This window comes from Theropithecus gelada, chromosome 2 (assembly GCF_003255815.1).
Source record: "Theropithecus gelada isolate Dixy chromosome 2, Tgel_1.0, whole genome shotgun sequence".
Taxonomy (NCBI): domain Eukaryota; kingdom Metazoa; phylum Chordata; class Mammalia; order Primates; family Cercopithecidae; genus Theropithecus; species Theropithecus gelada.
In genome coordinates, this window is record NC_037669.1 from 61,691,347 (window position 1) to 61,709,511 (window position 18,165).

The 18,165-nt window shown below is 38.4% G+C and overlaps 1 protein-coding gene across 1 annotated transcript in view; it reads left to right on the top strand.

Annotated features, from left to right (window-relative positions):
• Positions 1–361: 361 nt before the first annotated feature.
• The window catches only part of CRBN (cereblon), a 30,317-nt gene continuing 12,513 nt past the window's right edge, over positions 362–18,165 (top strand). The window contains exons 1-5 of the mRNA XM_025375113.1: positions 362–458; positions 4,784–4,890; positions 5,790–5,992; positions 7,126–7,275; positions 12,164–12,323. Of these exons, the coding sequence (XP_025230898.1) occupies positions 392–458; positions 4,784–4,890; positions 5,790–5,992; positions 7,126–7,275; positions 12,164–12,323 (687 nt within the window). The 5' untranslated portion in view covers positions 362–391. The remainder of the gene's footprint in view (positions 459–4,783; positions 4,891–5,789; positions 5,993–7,125; positions 7,276–12,163; positions 12,324–18,165) is intronic.

Genomic DNA, 18,165 nt, shown 5'->3' on the forward strand with positions numbered 1-18,165 from the left:
ATGAACAGGTTTCTATTTACTCCCTACCCTCTTCGTTTAAAAACAAGGTGGAGACTAAAGGCTCTCAGCCTCAGTTTCTCCATATGCAAAATAGTACGATTAAATAAGTCATGCTAAAGGCTGGAACAAGGTGAGGACTCTGCAGCGTGTACGCCGGGCACTCAGCCCTGGATGGCGGGGGACGGCGTTCTGTCCCTGGTGCGGAGCGCAGGCCTGTAATTGTCCCTTCCGCCTAGGGCATCACTCCCAGGCCTGGGTACGCGCCGCCGTCTGCTCCTCTGGGGCTGCCAGGGGGCGCTGTGGCCCCGGTGCGCGGCAGCGGCGAGACGCGGACCCTCCCCCGGAGTCTCCGGCACCGCCCTGTCCCAGCCTCCTTTGCGGGTAAACAGACATGGCCGGCGAAGGAGATCAGCAGGACGCTGCGCACAACATGGGCAATCACCTGCCGCTCTTGCCTGGTAACCGCCCGGAGTAGTTCCCTGTAGTCGGGAGTGCGGCGAGGCCCGGAGCCGCTAACGGTGCAGCTGGGCCTGGGAGGCGGGTGTGGGGGTGCCGAGACTGGCCAGCCAACCCAGCAGGGCCGCACCAGGAGGCTGCTTCACGTCGGCCCTTGGCCAGCGATGGAGTCGCGGCACCTTCTTCGCTGCTCTGCTGCCCCGAGCCGTGAGCCAGGGTGTCGGGGGACGTTTGCTCTTAAGAACAGGAAACTCATCCTCTCCATCCTCCCTGTGTCCTGAGTGTAGCTCCTAGGAAATGCTCTGGAACTAGAGGGCCGGGTCAGATTCACAGCTGTTGGTTTTGCTGGTTTCCTTCCTTTTAATAAGAGTGACAGCTAACATGTACTAAGCACTAACCGTGTTACGAGCCTTGCACTTAACGCTTTGCCTGCATTTCGCCTTTTAATCCTTTCCACATCACTTTTCAGTTTCCGATTTGATCAGCGAGTATTGGATTGCAGATTAGTTCAGTGACTTGCGCAAGGTCACACAGCAGAGTTAGGATTCCATCCCGGGTGTGTCTGTCATTATCTCTCTAAATCCCTTCTCTATTTTGTTTTTCTTACTGTTGGTCTGTTTTTCTCAGGCATGTACGATTATGCTTTATCAGAGATACTTAGTTTTTCTTTTTCCTGTATGTTGTGTGAAATGTTTAGACTTTGGCCTTGTGTTGAAATACTGAACAGAAAAAAAAAAAGGCATGGAATATTGTATAAACTTCTCATGTAATGCCTTTCAAGAGATGCTTTCCAAAAGGCGTATCATCCAAACTTGAGACTATTAACTGAGTCCCTTCGTTAATCAAGTATGTTAGGTGTTGTGGAGATGAAACGAGAGATAATACACAATCTGATACTTGAGGTTTACTGTCTAGGCGGGGCTGCTGAGAATATAACTAAACATAAATCAACTGCAGAGGCAGTTGATTTAGGGCCAGATAAATGAATGCTATTGTGGTTCTTCAGAGGCAGAAGTTGTTCAAGGGTCAGAGGAGCTGGGAAAAAGCCTTTCAAGGTAGATCAGGAGACATCCAAAAGCACATATTTAGGATATGGTTGTGGAACATAAGGCCTAGGAAGTAGATTGGGTTTAAGTTGCTGGGAAACTGGCATCTCTTGCCAGTGTGTTTGGGGTTTTTCCCGTGGATTGCCAAGAAACAGTTTTCGGTTTCAGGTAATTGCCTAAGGAAATCTATGCTTGGAAGATTAATTTGTCCACTAGTAGCAGCATGGAAGAGACTGAGTGCACGCCCATCATATAGGAGAGAACTTTTCTATAAAAATAAACCATAGTCAGTGGTTGTTCTTGAAGCCATCCTAGCTGAACTGACACAAGGGTAAGTGTGCCAGCCTTTGATGGAAAGCTGAGCTGTTTTTTCAGAGACATTAGCCCTACTCTCTGTGCCAAATCCGGTGTTTCAGGGAGAATGGTAAATAGAAGAGGAAGGATACTGATGTTCTGTCGGCATTCACATGGTGCTTCTGCATGAGATGAGTCATCAGACTTCACTGTGATAGCTCTGAACAGTCAGCGTGTTTTGTGTGTGTGTGTGTGTGTGTGTGTGTGTGTGTGTTTCAGAAAAACATCGGGAGAGGGCCCAGAGATGATGTAGATATAGCAATAATGCCTTTCCAAATTACGTAAATTTTATTTGTAGGAAAACATTGGACTTTCCATAATTCCATGTAGTACGAGTTGTTCTGAAGAATAATTCCTCTAAGTTGCAACAAAAAGCTTTATAGTTGAGATGTGAAGAATTTATCCTAGGCAAATGAAACAATAAACATAACTGAGTATGGGAAAGTGGGTTTTAGCCATATTTATGAAAAAAAAAGTTACTAAAGAAATTATTTAGAGACTAGGAGTCAGAAGAGTTAAAATGTAAATTTTTAACAATATTAATTCCAGCCTTTGAGCTAATAGTTTATCTTTTAAACTTTCTGTAGTAGAGCAATAAAGTGGATCGTGCTGCATGCCAAGTGATAGTCATGCTGTCAGCGTTGGAAATACAAAGAATTTGATACAGAATATTTTTCTCATCCATTTAGATTGCCCTTTTTTATCTTTTGGTGAAACTTACATGTTCCAAGGAAAATTTGTATGAAGTGTTAGACCATTGACTATTTACATATAAGTTGAAGTAATTCTGTTTTTGACAAAGTTTTGTATCTGGGAAATTGTAACAATGAATAGAAAGTCCAAGGCAGTTACCATATTGAAAAACATTTTTATTTTCTGTCAGGGACCTGGCTACAGGTGGTTTGACTTAAATAATGATATGTAAAGGAAAAAAATGATTATTTTGTATTGACATTTTATTGATTTAGAAGTTTATTTGGGGCGTTTAAAAATACAGGAACTGGGACGTGAGAAATGAGATTCAGTAATTCTTTATTGTTAGTCTAGGCCAGGGTTTCCCAACCTCAGCACTTGACTTTTGGGCTGGAGAATTCTTTGGGTGGGATTGTCTTTTGCATTGTAGGCTATTTAGCTGCATCCTTGGCCTCTACCCACTAGATGCCAGTCAGACTCCCTTAGTTATTACAACCAGTATCCCCTGAGGGGCAAAATCACCTGTGGTTGAGAATCACTGGTCTAGGATAGGAAATTTACTCATAGTTTGTATGAAATGGACAGACTCACAGTTAGTATAATAGCATTTGTATTGTGTAGCATTTTCTAATTTTCTTTGCTGTCATTGGTAACATCTAGTTTTCTAAGACGTTCTTCTAAAATGTTTTATGCTTCATGCAACTTTATTTTTAAATTTAAAATTACTAAGCAAAATAGTATGAAAATGATTGCAAAAATTTCTTTTTTTCTTTTGAGATGGAATCTTGCTCTGTCACCCAGACTGGAGTGTAGTAGCACAATCTCAGCTCACTGCAACCTCCGCCTCCTGGTTTCCAGCAATTCTCCTGCCTCAGCCTCCCCAGTAGCTGGGATTACAGGCACCTGCAACCACACCCGGCTAATTTTTGTGTTTTTAGTAGAGATGGGGTTTCAACATGTTGGCCAGGCTGGTCTTGAACTCCTGACCTCAAGTGATCTGCCTGCCTCGTCCTCCCAAAGTGCTGGGATTACAGGTGTGAGCCACCACACCTGGCCTTCACTTTAAAATAATGTAGTGACAGCCACGGAAATGTTATCATTATAAAAATGCTGTGAAATTCTTCCTGCCAGATTATCTTTCTCTGTTTTAATTAACAGATCTTGCCTGCTTTGGTTTCTTTTCTTACTTAGGTAGGAACTCTTTGAAGTTGAGAGTTTGAGAGAACGTTAGAGGTTGACGTGTTTAAGCCTATCATTTTGCAGATGAGGAAACTAAAATTTAATTGGGCAGAATGAGTTGTCTAAGGTGTTAAAATTAGTTTCTGGTGAGGGAGAAGAGAAAAATCTCCCATATAGAAGAATTTTAAATAACGTATATAGGTATTTCCCTTTCAAGGGAGTGGAGCATAACTTATCACCGCTTAAGTGGAGGCTACACCTAGTGATTTGCTTCCAAAGAGTATAATGTGAAAAGGAGGGGGAAAGGAACTTTATAGTGGGAAAACCTGACACATACTGCTTTAGCCAGGTGATCAAGGTTAATAGCAGGACTAGTTCATAATATGTAGGCTTGATATGTAATAAAAACAGCACATTGGCGACAGACCCCATTTCTAAAAAACAAAAGAATAACAACACTTCACTTTTTCCTCCCTGAAACACGTATCCTCAGTCTAATCGTGGGAATTACATCAACAAAACCCAGTTGTGGGATACTTTTCAAAATACCTGACCAGTACTCCTCAAAACTCAGAAACAAGCAAAGTCTGAAAACCACACTAGCCCAGAGGTGGGTAGGGAAACATGATAACTAAATGTAATGTGGGATCCTGGAACACAAAAAGATTAGATAAAAACTAAGGGGATCCAAATAAAATGTGAAGTTTAGTTATAGTAATGTACCAAGACTGATTCCTTCGTTGTGGCAAATGTATCATACTGATATAAATTAACTATAGGGGAAAAGGGTGTGTGACATACAGGAGCACTCTGTATTATCTTTGCAACTTCTCTATCAATGTTAAACTATTCTAAAATTCACAGTTGACTTAAAAAAAAAAAATAGCTACTGACAGAGCCCAGCATAGACCCCAGCCCTCTGACTGCCTCTTCACAGTACTGTAGAGTTTACCAAATGCATGTGGTTTTAGAAGTACCCCTTTTTTGAAGAAGGAATTATGTGTTTGAAAGGTTTTCATTCATTTTTTTTTTCTTACAATATTCTACTCTTACAGCGGAGAGTGAGGAAGAAGATGAAATGGAAGTTGAAGACCAGGATAGTAAAGAAGCCAAAAAACCAAACATCATAAATTTTGACACCAGTCTGCCAACATCACATACAGTATGTAATTTAGTGATAGATCTAATATAATAGATACACATTTAAATGTAGATAAAAGTTCATAAAAACAAGTGACTGATATTTGTATTACTAGATATCAGAAATTGTGGATGAGGACATGGGCTATTTGCCAGAGATAAACATTTAACTATAATTTTGAAGAAGCTTAATACTATGTTGTGGTGGAATTGTTTGAAGAATTGTTGCTCTTTATAGTCTTTCTAGTAATTGAGCTATTAAATACTTCTCTGTACTTCTAGGTACTAGAGTGTTACTGAACATACATTTTTTACTTGCTGTTTGTGATATTTGGACATAGAGATATTTCTTGGTAAAAATAAAATACTTTGTATTAAAAAAATTCTTGAATTTCTGTGTTTGTGAGATATTCTTCATAAAAGATTAGAAATTTTAAGAGTTAAAAGTTAGATTAAAAATTATATTTTCACATGGGATGCTTATATACCACATTTATTAAGTGTTTGTAACCCCATTTGTATTTTTTTTTTTTTTTTTGAGACAGAGCGTTGCTCTGTCACCCAAGCTCGAGTGACTGCAGTGGCACAATCTCGGCTCACTGCAGCCTCCACCTCCTGGGTTCAAGTGATTCCCCTGCCTCAGCCTCCTGAGTAGCTAGGATTACAGGCGTCCACCACCACACCCAACTAATTTTTGTAGTTTTAGTAGCGACAGGGTTTCACCATGTTGGCCAGGTTGGTCTTGAACTCCTGACCTCAGGTGATCCGCCCGTCTCGGCCTCCCAAAGTCCTGGGATTGCAGGTGTGAGCCACTGTGCCTGGCCTGTATTTCTTTTAATGTGATTTGCTCTTTAGTCTGTTGAGCTTATATTTTTATTACATATCGATCATGACGCTGTACCTATATATGTTCTTAAATAGTACCTAGGCGCTGATATGGAAGAATTTCATGGTAGGACTTTGCACGATGACGACAGCTGTCAGGTGATTCCAGTTCTGCCACAGGTGATGATGATCCTGATTCCCGGACAGACATTGCCTCTTCAGCTTTTTCACCCTCAAGAAGTCAGTATGGTGCGGAATTTAATTCAGAAAGATAGAACCTTTGCTGTTCTTGCATACAGGTAAAATATTAGAGTCCATTTGCTTAATACATTTCCTCTCGTGGGTAATTGCGGTGGTCATTGTTGAAGCCAAAGCAGGCTGTTATTATGCATGTACAGGAGAGGTTGGGTAAGAATGTGAGGTTAGGAGTTTGGTTAAGTAGAAGTTTCATAGTGCAAGTTGGAGTATTTTTGTTCATTTAATTACCATCTAACTCAGCTCTACACCTTCAAACACAATTTAACTTTCTGGTATTTGAAAAATTTTTAATCATTTATATTTGATGAAAAACATTTCTGGAATCTTGGTTTCAATAACTGTCTTTATTAAAGAGAAATGGTGCTTTTTAATTTTAACCTAAAGGATTACTTTTCCAAAAGAGTGGTCTTTTATTTCCTTGTCTCTCAAAATTCATAGGTTGTACCCTTTAAATTGAAGCTGAATGTTAAGTATCCCGTGGCAAATAAAGGAAATCTGCAGTAGAGGCAGGAAATACATACAGGAAGCTCCCACCCCAGTACAGTGCTGCCAGTAAGCAGCAGAAATGATAAGTCATTTGACAGAGTGAAAGAATGTTTGGTTTGGGAAATGAGTTTAAACCCCTGTAAGTTCTAAATTATTTTCAGTGACTAGAAATCTATTCTTTTCCTAAAGTTCTTTAATCGTACTTCCTGAATCCTCCTTCTATATCCCCCATGTGATTTAAAAATAAATAAAATTGGCCAGGCACGGTAGCTCACGCCTGTACTCCGAGCACTTTGGGAGGCCGCGGCGGCTGGATCACCTGACGTTGGAAGTTTGAGACCAGCCTGACAAACATGGTGAAACCCCGTCTCTACTAAAAATACAAAAATTAGCCAGGCGTGGTGGTGTGTGCCTGTAATCCCAGCTACTCAGGCGGCTGGGGCAGGAGAATCACTTGAACCTGGGAGGCAGAGGTTGCAGCAAGCTGAGATCATGCCACTGCACTCTAGTCTGGGTAACGCAGCCACACTGTGTCTCAAACAAATAAATAAATAAATAGAATTATACTAGCTTTGTAGTAAGGGTTGAGTCTATAAATTGTTTACCCATATGTATTGCTTTTGCATACTTTGCATATATTTAAAACTCAAATGTTCAAAATTCTTACCTTTTAAAATTGTCTTGGAAGCAATATACAGGAAAGGGAAGCACAGTTTGGAACAACAGCAGAGATATATGCCTATCGAGAAGAACAGGATTTTGGAATTGAGATAGTGAAAGTGAAAGCAATTGGAAGACAAAGGTTCAAAGTCCTTGAGCTAAGAACACAGTCAGATGGGTAAGAAATAACATATACCTTAATGCTCTGTGAATGTTTTATAATGAAATAGTTTTCTTGTACTTTTTTATTCTACTGACCTTTCAGATTTTGTAACTTTTAACTAGTTGTTCTCTTTCCCTTCTAAGGTATAGCCCAGTGGTTTCCAACCTTGCTATGCATCAGAATCACCTGGGAAGCTTTTAAAACTATAGAAGCTTGAGTTTCAACCTCATCTCCCATCTCCAGAGAGTGATGAGGCTGCAGCATCTTTTAAAAATGATTTTCAGGTGATTCTAATGTCTCTCCAGGTTTGAGAATAGTAATGTAAATCCAAAGGGAGGTGCTGTTTGGGACTTGGCTTCTTTAGGATTGAAGGCCTCTCAGAGCATAAGAGGATAGGGAGACCACAGGCTTGTGAGCTGTTTCTGTGCTCACCAGGACAGCTGTGGTTTTTGTAGCATTGCTATGATGTTTGAAAGCCACACGGGTTACATCTGCCAACTGCTCCATCTGAGCTATAAAAGCCATTTATATTTAGTGTCCTTCTCCAGTGTGAATTTTATATCACCCAGAAATGCTATTTACATAATAAGTGATCAATAAATACTTGTAGTCTATGTGCCTTGTGACATTTAGAAATTCCCTGAGTGTACTGTTTCAGCAGTTGCTCATTTTGACATAGCTCGAATGGCTGGGTTTTGCACAAATTCAAGGGATGCACATTAAAGCAGACACAGAAAAGTCCAGTTTATCTTATTTTATCCTCTTTTAAAAAGGAAACAAAGTAAAGCATTTGCCTTGATCATTGGATATTATCTCTTAAGGGAGTGCTTCTTAACTGTGGCACATCACCTCTGAGGTCTTACAGATACACAGTCCTGGTACACAATACAAGTACTAGTGAATTGGTTTCCAATTTATACCCAGAGTTGAAAATCTCATCAGACCTCTGTGTTGCCCAGGTAGTATCTTCTGAACACATGGAAGTTCTGAGTATTTTGGGGTTTTTATTTGGTGGGGTGAGGGATTAAGACTGAAAAAAGAATGTGAACAGCATGAGGGCAGGAACGTTTTGTCTGTTTTGTTCACATGGTGGGCATTCCTATATATTTTTGAATTATGGAAATGTTGACATGTCAGACAGCTCCTTGGAGCTAAAGAGAGCATAGAGGAATGTGAGATGGGATTGCCAGAGCTCTTAGGGTGTTTAGTTCTCTCCAGGTACTTCCTCAGAACATTCATTGTGCACACTTTGATAGCCTTACCACATTGCACTGTCCTGATGGGATAGATAACCTGCTTAAGAACAATGACCAAGACTTATTTATGTTTTACATTTAGGACCATAAATGTTATATAAATGAATGAAAGAATGATTTCCTGGGGGTGGTCTGCATTATGATAATTAGAAAACTGTTTTGTTACTGTGGATTTTGCTAACAGTTCCATTTTTAAAGTACTTCTTACTTCATACAATTTCAATTGTGAATACTATTCTAGAAACCATAAAGGAAAATTGACTTGGGGAAATGTATATTTCTCAGACTATCTTGACATTAGTGAGTTTTGATTGTGGAAAAACTATTGAACACAAGATGGCAGTATATTGTTAACTCTGAAAACAAGACAAGGAATGAATGCTTGACTCTAGTGAAGATTAACATCAGGCCACATGCAGTGGCTCATGCCTGTAATCCCAGCATTTTGGGAAGCCAAGGCAGGATGATCACCTGAGCTCAGGAGTTCGAGATCAGCCTGACCAACATGGAGGAACCCCATCTCTACTAAAAATACAAAGTTAGCCGGGCATGGTGGCACATGCCTATAATCCCAGCTACTTGGGAGGCTGAGGCAGGAGAATCGCTTGAACCCGGGGGGCAGAGGTTGCGGTGAGCCAAGATCGTGCCACTGTACTCCAGCCTGGGCAACAAGAGGGAAACTCCATCTCAAAGGAAAAAAAAAGATTACTATCAAACTGATACAGGCGGATAAGACTTGGAAAGGACACATTCTCTCTAGTATTCTGTAGACCCATTATTAAGGTCTCTCATAAGGGTATGTCTGTCTTCATTTAAAAGGCCTCTGTGGAATGAGATTTCTCTTGGCTCCACTACTTCCCTGGCCCTGTAACCACCTTCACTGGAAGTGGTGAAATGAAAGAAATTCTGGAGATGATTTAGTGCAGTCTCCTCTTTTTCTATATCAGAATGCCAAGTACTAGAGAGGTTAAGTAATTTGCCTAAACAGCAAATAAGTGACAGACCTGATTGGTTCTAGGTCCCCTGACTTCCAAACTGGTACTCCTTCCCTTATACCAGGATTTCTTCATAGCACATTTGAAACTCAAGCCACCTTCCCTTTCTCCAGTAAAATATTTAATATTCATTTGTTTTAAGCATATAGAAAACTAAAAAAAATTAAAAAATAAAAATATCCATTTGTCTTTTACCTAAATGACACTTCATTTATTGAAAGTACACTACAGAGGCCAGGTGTGGTGACTCATACCTGTAATCTCAGCACTCTGGAAGGCCAAGGTATGTGAATCACTTAAGGCCAGGAGTTCAAGACTAGCCTGACCAACATGGTGAAGCCCCATCACTACTAAAAATAAAAGAAATTAGCTGGGCATGGTGCCTGTAATTCCAGCTACTCAGGAGGCTGAGTCATGAGAATCACTTGAACCTGGGAGGCAGAAGTTAGAGTGAGCAGAGATTGTACCACTGCACTCCAGCCTGGCCAACAGAGTGAGACTCCATCTCAAAAAAAAAGTATGCAACAACCAGAGTCGTGGGGGCGGGGCGGCAGGAGGGGCATCTTCTGAACACAAAGAAATTTCTTTTTGGTAAAAACACAGGTCTCATTGACATAGGACTCTTCAGAAGTTCCTACTTCTTAGCATGTAGAGAGGAGGAGGGGATTGATATCCTGTTGGCATCACAAGAGAAGATCTCTTACCTGTCATGACTGAGACCAGTAATTGTTAGTCAGAAAGTTAGTTGAAGCTGGAAATCACAAAATGTTACACATATATAGCATAAACATTTTATTTTAACTTAAAATGTATAAATTCATTCATTTTTCATTTGGAGAGACCAACGTCTTTTAATTGAAGCAGGTCTGCACATTGGAGATGACTGTAGACTTTCTAGCACTTTCATTGTATATTATCCGCAGTTTATACTGCTAGTTTTTCTTTAAAGAGGGATTCTAAAGATAGTCACAAGGCAATTTGAGTGCAGAAATTTTCCAGATTTGTGCGGTTTTTTTCCTATTAAAGTTGCATATACCTAAGTTGAAAGCAGTTTTTTTTATGTCTCAACTTAATGTTCCTTGAAGCAATTTTATTGTTGTACTCATATTTCACTGGTTTTTATAACATTTATATAAATTATTTTGCTGTAATCACAAAACAACTCTGATAAACAGGTTGGAAAGAAAAAAAACTAGCTTATGTTAAAAACAAAACTCAGCTGCTGGGAGAACCAGCCACTGCGTATGCAGTGGATCCTGGCCGTGTTTAACCAGGTAAAGGAGAGCATTCTTTCATCCTTCAAGGCAATTCAAACAGCTTGTACTGCAGACTGTTAACATGATCTGTAAGCCACAGGATCAATAATGTTACTGTTTTTATCATAATCAAATCTTATACAATAGTTTGGTAAAGCAAAATTCTTAATTCAGTTTCCTATAACCTTAAAGAAGAATCAGATTTCTAAAAATTTCCATAGGATGGTATATACTCTTGTCTTCATAATATAAATAACAAGTTATTTGTGTTCATGAATCAGGTGAAGGAAATTGAGATTTTGTTTCTAATGAGCTCTAGTAACATAAGAACACTTGACTATAGTTTGACTATAGGAAAATGTTTTAACATTTTCCCAAATCATGTGGACAAATTTTTTGAGTATTTCTAATGAGTTTGCAGGAAGGAAATAAAGTTGGTAGAGTGAGTCTACTATTATCATTAAATTAAACCTAGATACTTTCTAACACACCCAGCTATTTTTCCTTTTAATAAATAAGTAAAATGTCAGAATTTCATCCATAATATTTTGTGGTCAAACAGGGGTTATTATGAAAGACTACTTTAGAAGTCTTAAGTATAACTAATAAAGCAGAGACTTTTAATATATTTGACTTTGTCAGTCTGACAGTGTTTTATACTAGCATTTGAATATAGTTACATATTCTACATTTCAAAAGCTACACTCTGAGAGATAGAGCGCCTCACAGGAAGATAGCTCATGCATACAACCTTCCTGTTTGCACTAGTTCATCAGATATTTGCAATTATGATATTCTCAAGTAGCATTTTGGAAAAGACTTTATTATGACATTTTAAATAACTTTTAAGAATCTAATGTATAGTTTGATCCTCTGTACAGATAAACTTTTAAGAATGTGAAAAGGAATGCATACAGAAAGATTGCATGTAATTCCCTAGTGTTATTTTAATTCATCCATGTAAATGCATTCTTGATTTTTCTCTTCCTTTCTCTACTCAGATGACTTATGGGAAAGGATAGATGTAAGAGTTAAGCAGCATAAGAAGTGGGGGGATAGAAGAGTTTGGGTGTCTAAAGAATGTTTAAGAAATTAGAAGTATCAAGCAGTAGTTTCATTTATAGACTCTGTATTTATCTGAAATGTGTAGATCTCCCTTTCCATTCCACAGTGACATTGAAAATCCATACCTTAGGCTATCTTTGGTTTTAACTTTGGTATGATTTATGAAATAAAATTATTTTCTGAAAATTTCTATATCTAAACATCAGTATTTGATGAATGTTTAAAAGATAAAACTTGGAAAATCATAGTATTTAAAATTATCACTGTTTAGAAACTTATAGTTTTAGTCGATTTTAGAAATGAATACCATGCTTGGTTCTCTTTATTTTAGAATCCAGCAAGCTAAAGTGCAAATTCTTCCCGAATGTGTGTTGCCTTCAACCATGTCTGCAGTTCAGTTAGAATCCCTCAATAAGTGCCAGATATTTCCTTCAAAACCTGTCTCAAGGGAAGACCAGTGTTCATATAAATGGTGGCAGAAATACCAGAAGGTGAGAAACTAATTTTTTATGCATCTTCAAAAAGTGAAGATAGATTGTTTTTTTCCTGTTTTAAGAAAGAAACACAACTCTCATGATTCATTCCCCAGACACCTTGTGTGGCAGTATTCCAGCTACATTTGATCATAGCTGGACCCTCTAAAAATTGCACAGGCAGCAATTTTATGTAAAAGCAGTTTACAAACACAATAAAATGTCACACAGCTGTAAGATATCCTTGTTATTATGCTTATTGGTTATATTAATCACTTATGATTTTTAATTCCGTGGGAATTGCTTATTAAACTATGATCAAATTAGATGTTTGGCTCTTGAATCATAAACATCCATTATCTTAAGGAAGGGAGGATTTATTTGGGGTAGAGTAGTAGTAGAAAAGTAGAGTCTGTTTCTTCTTCCAGATCAGAGAGAAAAGGTTTCTTTTGCTATGTGTTTTAATGAAACGCAGTTGACATCACAAAAATTGACTTGAGACTAGGTGCTCTTTAAAAATGTTGCTTGTTTGGGCACTAATTCCTATGTTATATCCTTTCACTAAATCATAATTGTCATGTGGAAAAAAAAATTGAGGGAACCTGTTTCTATTCATTTGTGAGATGTGCACTTTTAAGTATAGTTAATATTTATAATTGCTACCTAAAGAAAAAGATTACTAGTTTCTAAATTTAGAATAATTGGGCTTTTTGAGGTTTTTTTCTTTAATATGGAAAGACTGTTTCCATTGTAACCTTAAAAGTTCTGTATTAATCATCCCTTTGTTAAGTCATGAGGATTTAATATTTTAATGTAGATACAGATTTCCAATTTAACATAAATTATTATGGATAATTAATCAAGTGGACTTATACACTAGGTACTGTACCAAACTTTTATTGCTCTTACTGTAGAATTCCTCCAGTTTTCCACGAAAACTTGTGCAGAATGGGCACTTGATGAGCATCAGGGTTATAACAGGTATCTATAGGACTTCCTAGTCTTATCTTTATTTCAGTTAACTGATCTGTTTCATGATACAGTGTGTTTTGACTAGTGTTTCTAAGGAAGATTTTAATGAAGATATAATTAGACTGCTTTAAGACTCCCAAACAACCTTGAAACTAGTATTTTTTAATGTTTAATAATATTGATACTGCCTTAACAGGCAGCTTTTGTATAGCTGTGTGTATTAGTCCATTTTCATGCTGCCAATAAAGAGATAACCAAGACTAAGCAATTTACAAAAAAAGAGGTTTATTAGACTTAAAAGTTCCACATGGCTGGGGAGGCGTCACAATCACGGCAGAAGGTGAAAGTCGAGGAAGAGCGAGTCATGTCTTACATAGATGGTGGCAGGGAAAAAGAGCTTGTGCAGCAAAACTCCCATTTTTAAAACCATCAGATCTCGTGAGACTCATTCACTATCACAAGAATAGCACAGGAAAGACCCACCCCCATAATTCAGTCACCTCCCACTGGGTTCCTCCCATGACATGTGAGAATTGTGGGAGTTACAATTCAAGATAGGATTTGGGTGGGGACACAACCAGATCATATCACCGTGCAATACTTTCTTCCCTATACCAGATACAGACACTTTAAATACGCATTTGCCCTTGTTTCTTTGAACTGTGGGAAATTTTGCTTCCATAATCATTTTAAATGTTACTGTAGAAATAAGTATGTCAGTGATCACTGTCAGTATGTGGCCCCCCAAGGAGTAGATTGGAATATATTAAGTCATTTAGTGCCTAAAAGTATGTTTGGCACTGGTTTGCTACTGAAATATGTGGCAAGGTAACTGCATCAAGGTGTTCCCTATGTGTCATCTCAATATTCACATAGTTGTGTATTTCATATTAGATATTTTTTTTCAGGGGGTACAGGCATACCACGGAGATATTGCAGGTTCAGTTTCAAACCGCTGCAATAAAGCAAGTATCACAATAAAGTGAGTCTCATGAGTTTTTTTGGTTTTCCAGTGCATATAAAAGTTTTATTCACACAATACTGTAGTCTATCACATGTATAATAAGATTCTATCTAAAAAACAATGTACATACCTTAAATTAAAAAATGCTTTATTGCTAAAAAATTCAATCATCTGAGCCTTCAGTGAATCATAATCTTTTTTGCTGGTGGATAGTCTTGTTTTGCTATTGATGGCTGCTGACTAATCAGGGTAGTGGTTGCTGAAGGTTGGGGTGACTACAGCAGTTTCTTAAGACAGCAATGAAGTTTGTCCCACAGAGTGACTATTCCGTTCACAAAAGATCCCTATGCAGCGCTGTTTGATAGCATTTAAGCCACAATAGAACTTTCAAAATTGGAGTCAGTCCTGTCAAAACTTGCTGCTGCTTTATCAACTAAGTTTATGTAATATTCTGAATTCTTCATGTCATTTCAACATTCACAGCATCTTCAGCAGATTTCTTCTCAAGAAACCACTTTCTTTGCTCATCCATGAGAAGCAACTCCTAATCCGTGTTTGATCATGAGATTACAGCAATTCAGACCCATGTTTGGGTTCCACTTCTAACTTTAGTTCTCTTTTTATTTCTGTCACATCCACAGTTCCTTCCTTCAGTGAAGGCTTGAGACCTTCAAAATTGTCATCCATGAGGGTTGGAGTAAACTTCTTCTGAATTCCTGTTAATGTTGATGTTTTCACCACCTCCCATGAATCCTGATTATTCTTAATGGCACCTAGAATGGTGAATCTTTTTCAGAAGGTTTTCAATTTACTTTTTCCAGATCCATCAGAGGAATCACCATCTGTGGCAGCTATAGCCTTACAAAAAAAGTATTTCTTAGATAATAAGATTTGGAAGTCTAAATAACTCCTTGATCCATGGGTCACAGAATAGAAATTTTGTTACCAGGCATGAAAACAGCATTAATCTCCTTGTATATCTCCATCATAACTTCTGGGTGACCATGTACATTGTCAATGAGCAGTAATATTTTGAAGAGTCTTTTTTCTGAGCAGTAGGTCGCAACAGCAGGCTTAAAATATTCAGTAAACCATGCTCTAAACAGATGTTCTGTCATCCAGACTTTGTTTCATTTACAGAGCACAGGCAGAGTAGATTTAGCATCATTCTTAAGGGCCCTAAGATTTTTGAAATGGCCAGTGAGCATTGGCTTTAACTTAAAGTCACCAGCTATTAGCCCCTGAAAGGAGATTTAGCGACTTTCTCTGGATTAGGCTTTGGCTCAACGGAAATTTGTGGCTGGTTTGATCTTCTATCCAGACCATTAAAACTTTCTCCATATCAGTAATAAGGCTTTTCGGCTTTCACCAGAGTAGCACTTTGTATTCACAGCTTGGCTATTTGCCCCAGGGGCCTAGCGTTTGGCCTCTTTCAGCTTTGACATGCCTTTCTCACTAAGCTGTATCATTTTTAGCTTTTGATTTAAAGTGAGAGATGTGTGACTACTCTTCTTTTCACCTGAACACTTAGAAGCCATTGTAGAGTTACTAATTAGCCTAGTTTCAATATGGTTATGTCTCAAAGTAGGGAAGCCTGAGGAGAGGGAGAGAGATGGAGGGGCTGGTGAGTGGAGCAATCAAAACACATTTGTTAAGTTTACTGTCTTAAATGGGTGCAGTTCGTGGTGCCCCAAAACAGTTACAATAATAACATCAAAGTTCACTAATCACAAATCATCATAACATATAACAATGAAAAAGTGTGAAATATTGTGGGAATTACCAAAATATGGCACAGACAGGTAATTAGCACATGCTATTGGAAAAATGACTTGATAGACTTGCTTGAAACAGGGTTGCCAGAAATCTTCAATTTGTTTTAAAAAAAGAAGAAAAAAAGGCAGTATCTGAATCGCAGTATGCCTGTATTAAGTATTTGGGTATATAGAATAGTTCTTCCACACCAAGATGGGTTAAAAATTCTTAACTATTAAAAATCCTAAATTAACTCTTCTTTGCAAAGTTCTAAGTATAGGTTGAGAGCAGTGGTAGTTACTTCCTGACTTAAGTGTTCTGTGCAGCTAGTTCTGTGACCTGCCTGTAGGATCCTGCAATCTTAAACCTGAACTTGGGCTAAGCAAGTTAAGACTGCTATTTAAATTTGTTTTTTATGTGAGTTACTGCTTAAATTCTTCCTGTTCTATGGGTAAAGCACCTTGCTTACATTACATTCCAAATGTGTCCCATACAACTGGGTTGCCACTGGCTTAACAAGACAAGAAAACATAGAGCTGCGAAGACCAAAGAAGCATGTATTTGCCTGGGTTCAGATCCTCTGAGCTTTTCCTCTTGTCTTAATTAGCCCTTGGTTATTTTCATATTCAGAGTTGCCAAGGGCTAAAGAGAAGATGCTAAGGATTGAGAAGGCCTAAAAAGTTTTAGGTGATACAGATATCTCCATCCCATATATGTCAGGTTATCTAAAGGGTTCCCTTGTTTAAACCTTGATAGAATTTCTTAGGTTCTGAAATTTGGAATCTAGATCACTAGGCCAAGAGAAACTGCTAGCTGATCTATTTTGGACTCCAAGTGACCTACAAACTCTGTTCTGCTTTAGAGAAACCACTTAGAGCCATTCTGTGTGCATCAAAAAGGAATCTAACAGGGAAAGGGGATGGCAGATATCTTTGGTAGGAACTCCATATGCAGTGGGACCATCTGAGTGGTTTGGCATGCTGCACTTTTAGTGGGACGCTAGCTTACCATGGGGCTGGATTATGTAACAGTGCTTGTCTTTAGACAGATACAAGGTTCAATTCATTCCTTTCTTCATAGAGCTTGCTTGTATCTGACTTGTCCATCCCACCATAATCTGAAGCACAGCATATGTGTGTTCTGTCTCCATGTCTTAGTAATTAAAATGGTCAGAGTTGGGAGATGCTTACATAACTGTAAGCTCACTCAAGCTAATAAGGTTGGCACACACTTTTCCTGCAGAAAAGGAACTTAAAGGATCCAGGATTGTAGTCTTCCTGAGATGTATTCAGTTAACCTTGAAACGGCACACAGCATTTGCCATGGAAACCTAAACATCCCAAATGACATGAAATAAAATTATTTAAACTTCTGGAAGTGTTCCTGTGTTATCTACCATTCTGACAAGGAAGCATTAGAGAATATTCAGCACGTGTCTCTCATGATGAAGGAGTTAGGCCAGTGTAATTAGGAAACACTTTCAAAACCCATTCCATCTAGAGATCTTTCTTGTTCTGGAATTCGAGCTCTGAAACTGTTTGTTTCTTTTCCCATCACAGTGCCTTTCTCTATTCACTGGTTTACTGTAGGGCGATTTGAGAATCCCCCTACAGTAAAAATGTCCCTAAAAAAAGAGGAAATTTTGTTTAAACCTGTTTGGAGTATGACTTAAATGTTTCTAAGTATATTCCCTGCTTGCCCAGACCACCTGCTTATTCATGTATCAAGGCTTACTGTGTTAGTCAGAAAAGAGCTGAGTATGAAATGTTAAGTCAAATGAGAAACACATAGATATTAAGAAAGTAATTGGTGCTCATCTTTCTGGCCTCTGCTGAACTTAGCCATGGTTGTTCCTGTTTATGGCATAGAGCAGGGAGGAACTGAGCACGAATTTGGAAGGGCAGGGGCCTCACACATAATCTCTCAGATTAGTGTTTAAATCTCCTCCTAATTTTATCTAGATACAAATGTTCTTATTTCTTTCTTTTATAGAAGGATACATACCTTTTTATTAACAGTGTATCTTACAGGAGATTCTTTTGTATTAGTTTATAGAGCATTGCTCATTCTTAAAGCTGCACAGAATTATTTTGTATGGATACACTGTATAACCAGTCCCATACTGATGACAGATCTGTACTAAATAACATGTACAAATGATCCTACTCG